General features: G+C 36.4%; 1 protein-coding gene across 1 annotated transcript; it reads left to right on the top strand.

Annotated features, from left to right (window-relative positions):
• The first annotated feature begins 3,153 nt into the window (after positions 1–3,153).
• Positions 3,154–4,104, top strand: LOC129523032 (olfactory receptor 4K2). The gene has a single exon (XM_055345667.1). The coding sequence runs from the start codon at positions 3,154–3,156 to the stop codon at positions 4,102–4,104; it is 951 nt and encodes a 316-aa protein (XP_055201642.1).
• The last annotated feature ends 899 nt before the right edge of the window (positions 4,105–5,003 follow it).

The following is a 5,003-nucleotide window of genomic DNA, read 5'->3' as shown; positions in this document are numbered from 1 at the left end:
ACTGAATATCTTGCTTGTTTTTTTAAAATATGTTATTTATGTTATTTATTTATTCATGAGAGACACTGGGAGAGAGAGGCAGAGACACAGGCAGAGGGAGAAGCAGGCTCCATGCCGGGAGCCCAATGCGGGACTCGATCCTGGGACTCCAGGATCATGCCCCAGGCCAAAGGCAGGCACCAAACCACTGAGCGACCCAGGGATCCCCTGAATATTTTGCTTCTGAAAATAATTTTACTGTTTTATTCCCCACATGCATTTAAAATTTTTTTATTGGAGTTCAATTTGCCAACACATAGCATAACACCCAGTGCTCATCCCACCAAGTCCCCCCTCATTGCCCATCACCCAGTCACCCCAACCCCCCACCCACCTCCTCTTCCACTACCTCTTGTTTGTTTCCCAAAGTTAGGTGTCTCTCATGTTTCATCACCCTCACTGATATTTTCACTCATTTTCTCTCCTTTCCCTTTATTCCCTTTCACTAATTTTTATATTCCCCAAATGAATGAGACCATATAATGTTTGTCCTTTTCCAATTGACTTATTTCACTCAGTGTAATACCCTCCAGGTCCCTCCACATCGAAGCAAATAGTGGGTATTTGTCATTTCTAATGGCTGAGTAATATTCCACTGTATACATATACCACATCTTCTTTATCCATTCATCTTTCTATGGACACTGAGGCTCCTTCCACAGTTTGGCTATTGTGGACATTGCTGCTATAAACATTGGAATGCAGGTGTCCTGGAATTTCACTGTATCTGTATTTTTGGAGTAAATCCCCAGGAGTGCAATTGCTGGGTCGTAGGACAGATCTATTTTTAACTCGTTGAGGAACCTCCAGACAGTTTTCCAGAGTGGCTGTACCAGTTCACATTCCCACCAACAGTGCAAGAGGGCTCCCCTTTCTCCACATCCTCTCCCACATTAGCTGTTTCCTGTCTCTAATGTTCCCCATTCTCACTGGTGTGAGGTGGTATCTCATTGTGGTTTTGATTTGTAATTCCCTGATGGCCAGTGATGCGGAGCATTTTCTCATGTGCTTGTTGGCCATTTCTATCTCCCTCTGTGAAATTTCTGTTCATGTCTTTTGCCCATTTCATGATTGGATTGTCTGTTTCTTTGCTGTTGAGTTTAATAAGTTCTTTATAGATCTTGGATACTAGCCCTTTATCTGATGTGTCATTTGCAAATATCTTCTCCCATTCTGTAGGTTGTCTTTTAGTTTTGTTGACTGTTTCTTTTGCTGCACAGAAGCTTCTTATCTTGATGAAGTCCCAATAATTCATTTTTCCCACATGCACTTTTAAAATATTATCAATCAATATTTGTTTTCATTATAGGTCAAGTTCATGACCTGTCTTCTGCCAGAATACTCTCTTGATTGATTAAGCACATTAGGGGATTCTGGGTGGCTCAGTGGTTGAGCGTCTGCCTTTGATTCAGGTCATGATCTCAGGGTCCTTGGATGGAGTCTTCCATCAAGCTCCCCATGGCAAGCCTGCTTTTCCTTCTTCCTGTGTCTCTGCCTCTCTCTGTGTACATCTCATGAATAAATAAATAAAATCTTTTAAAAATTAAGCACATTATAAAATTTTCAGTTATCTAAAATTCCATTCACTCATGACATTTGAAAATTGCGTGAACATTAGATTTATTTGGCTATTTTTCACTGATTTAAAACATTTATTGGTATTTAATATCTCCAAATAAATAATAAACCACTTGAAGTAAAGGTGAATGTTTTTGGATTTTATTCTCTATTGTCTCTAAAACAGGGTTAAAAAATCAGAAATACTTATTAAAACTCACTGATTTGATATTTCTGGCTACCTCTTAAATGATGGATTTTCAAACTTCCATTCCCTGAATCTCTCCAGTCCAGGTGAAAATAATCATTCTAAATTCCCATAAGACTCTTGACATATATTCCTGTTGTGAACCAAATAATACCATCTTTGCTACTTAATGAATCCCATTGCAAGACGTTTTCTTGCTGAATCCCCAAGTTCCTACAACATCCATTTTATCTACAGCTGCTAAACAACTAATGATTCAACTAGATCCTTTATTTATATTTAAAATTACCTCCTATATGCTAATATACTTATATACTTAACACTGAATTACCCAAAGCCCTGATTCTACTGTAGATCTGGTAAGCTTAGGTGTTTTAGAAATGATTTATATGGAAATATTTTAAATGTCTGCTCCTTTTACTTCCATCTCCTAACTCCTATTCTGTGGAGCTAAAATCAATAAAACAGTTTACGTCTGTTGGCACATATGAAGGGAGAATTCAAACAGGGGAGACACTAAAGAGCTTAATTTTTGTGTTCTTTCCCATAAAAATGATGTGATACAGTCTTTAGGAGACAAAGGTAAAATTTTAAGTCATAGAATTATAAATATTTGTAAGAGGAACAGACTCCTATTTTAACAAAAAAGAAATCACAAAAGTTAAATGCCTTTCTCTGGGCTGTATGACTATAATGTAATAAACTTGGTCATAAAGCAATCTTCTTATATTGGATTCTTACTAATTTTCTGTTTCTGATGAGTTCAACAAGATAACTTAATTGTGAATATGTTAAAAATCTTATCTGGAAATTTACAAGAGCTCTGCACCTGTTCATCAAAGTGTTTTTGTAATGTCACATATATGTGATATAATTTTATATATTTTTTCAATAAAGATATTCTTAGGGATGAACTCTAAATAACTAAATGTCTGTGTGTGTGTGTGTGTGCATGCATGTATTTAACACATTGTCATCCCAGAGCAAGTGCTTACTTGCTATTATCTGTAGGATTATATAGATGAATAGAGGACAAATATGTAGATAAGTAGATACCTTCTGGATGATATAATCTCAGTTTGATTGCTATTTAGTAACAAAAAAGAAAGTGTTATTTTCAACATCTATGACTTTACTGGTATTTCACTGTGATCTCTAATATTCTATAATTATCTTTCAAACTAACATACCAATGAAAATTGAAAAAAATAGTAGAGATAGAGGAAACAGTCTATGAAAGTGGATTCTTGGAGCTTTTGCTTAAGTAGAATCACACTTTCTCTCTCTCTCTCTCTCTCTCTCTCTCTCTCTCTCTCTCTGATACAGGTTTTCACCTATCAATCAGGCCAATGGATGAGACCAATAAGTCTGTTTCTGAATTTGTTTTGCTGGGACTCTCTAAATCCTGGGAACTACAGCTGTTTTTCTTCATGGTGTTTTCACTGTTTTATGTGGCAACAATCATTGGTAATAGCCTCATAGTCATCACAGTTATAGCCGACTCTCACCTACACTCTCCTATGTATTTCCTGCTTACTAACCTTTCCATTATTGATATGTCACTTGCTTCCTTTGCCACCCCTAAGATGGTTACAGACTACCTCACTGGACATAAAACCATCTCCTTTGATGGCTGTATCACCCAGATATTTTTTCTACACCTTTTTACTGGTACTGAGATAATTTTACTTATGGCCATGTCCTTCGATAGGTATATTGCAATATGCAAACCTCTCCGCTATGCTTCAGTCATAAGTCCCTGGGTGTGTGTTGCCCTCGTGGTGGCTTCCTGGATTGTGGGAGTCATGCATTCAATGAGCCAGGTCATATTTGCTCTCACATTACCATTCTGTGGTCCTAATGAAGTAGACAGCTTTTTCTGTGACCTTCCTGTGGTGTTCCAGCTGGCTTGTGTGGATACTTATGTTCTGGGCCTCTTTATGATCTCAACTAGTGGCATAATCGCCTTATCCTGCTTTATTATTTTATTCAATTCATATGTTATTGTCCTGGTTACTATCAAACATCATTCTTCAAAAGGATCATCTAAGGCTCTTACTACGTGCACAGCTCATTTCATTGTTGTCTTCATGTTTTTTGGGCCATGCATCCTTATCTATATGTGGCCACTAAACAGTTTTCTTATAGATAAGATTCTGTCTGTGTTTTATACCATCTTCACTCCCATTCTGAACCCAGTAATATATACCTTAAGGAATCAAGAAGTGAAGACAGCTATGAGGAAACTGAAAAATAGGCTTCTAAATCCCAACAAGACAACTCCTTTGCATTATTTTTAGTTTTAAATTCTAGTTCAAGTTTTAACTTCCTAGGCATTATATGTCACAGTTTTGGTGTACACAGGATTGTGACTAGGCTTTTATTTCTGGAGTTCTCATCAAATTGTAATTGAACCAAATTGAATCAAATTGTATTTTTTTTCAAATTATAAATATTGAAACTACTCTCTCATATGTTTAAAATACATGTTAGATTTCAGAAAAGCAAGTTGACATTAACAATTTCTTCCAGAAGCAAAGACTATCTAAACAATGCCTACAGTCCCTGTTTCAGATAGGAAATTCGAGATTAATAATCTATTCACTGGAAAAGATGAACAAAAAATGAGAAAAGGAGGTACAAATTAAAGGGGTACTAGAAGATAATAGCATTTATATACAATTTGTCACTGAAGGGGGGGTGCGCCTTGGTGGCTCAGTTGGTTAAGCATCCCATTCTTCATTTCAGCTTAGGTCATGACTCAGGGTAGTGAGATGGAGCCCAGTTTAGGGCAATGTGCTCAGCGCAAAGTCTGCTTGGGTTTCTCTCTCCCTCTCCTTACTGCACCCCGCTCCCTGCCCTGGCTCTCACTCTACCTCTCTCTCTAGAAAAATAAATAAATAAAATAAATAAAATAATAAAATAAAATAAAATAATAAAATAAAAAACAACTCATCACTGAGTTACTCAGAGAATCATCCCTAAAATATGCCAAATTAATAATATTTCTATAAGCCTTAGAAACTCTATACTGCTGTAGGATTTTCCTCTGACAGTGATTTCCTATGTATATCCTTGAATCATTTTTACTTAACATTTAAAACAATTAATAATCTCTTCTATTGAAGAAAACCTTAGACATATTTAATTACAATTGTTGATAAGGCCCAAAGCAAATGGTCTAAGAATCTCCACCACT

Source organism: Nyctereutes procyonoides, unplaced genomic scaffold, assembly GCF_905146905.1.
Source record: "Nyctereutes procyonoides isolate TBG_1078 unplaced genomic scaffold, NYPRO_anot_genome, whole genome shotgun sequence".
Taxonomy (NCBI): domain Eukaryota; kingdom Metazoa; phylum Chordata; class Mammalia; order Carnivora; family Canidae; genus Nyctereutes; species Nyctereutes procyonoides.
Note: the sequence above shows the minus strand (reverse complement) of the source record. Positions and strands in the feature narration are given on the sequence as shown.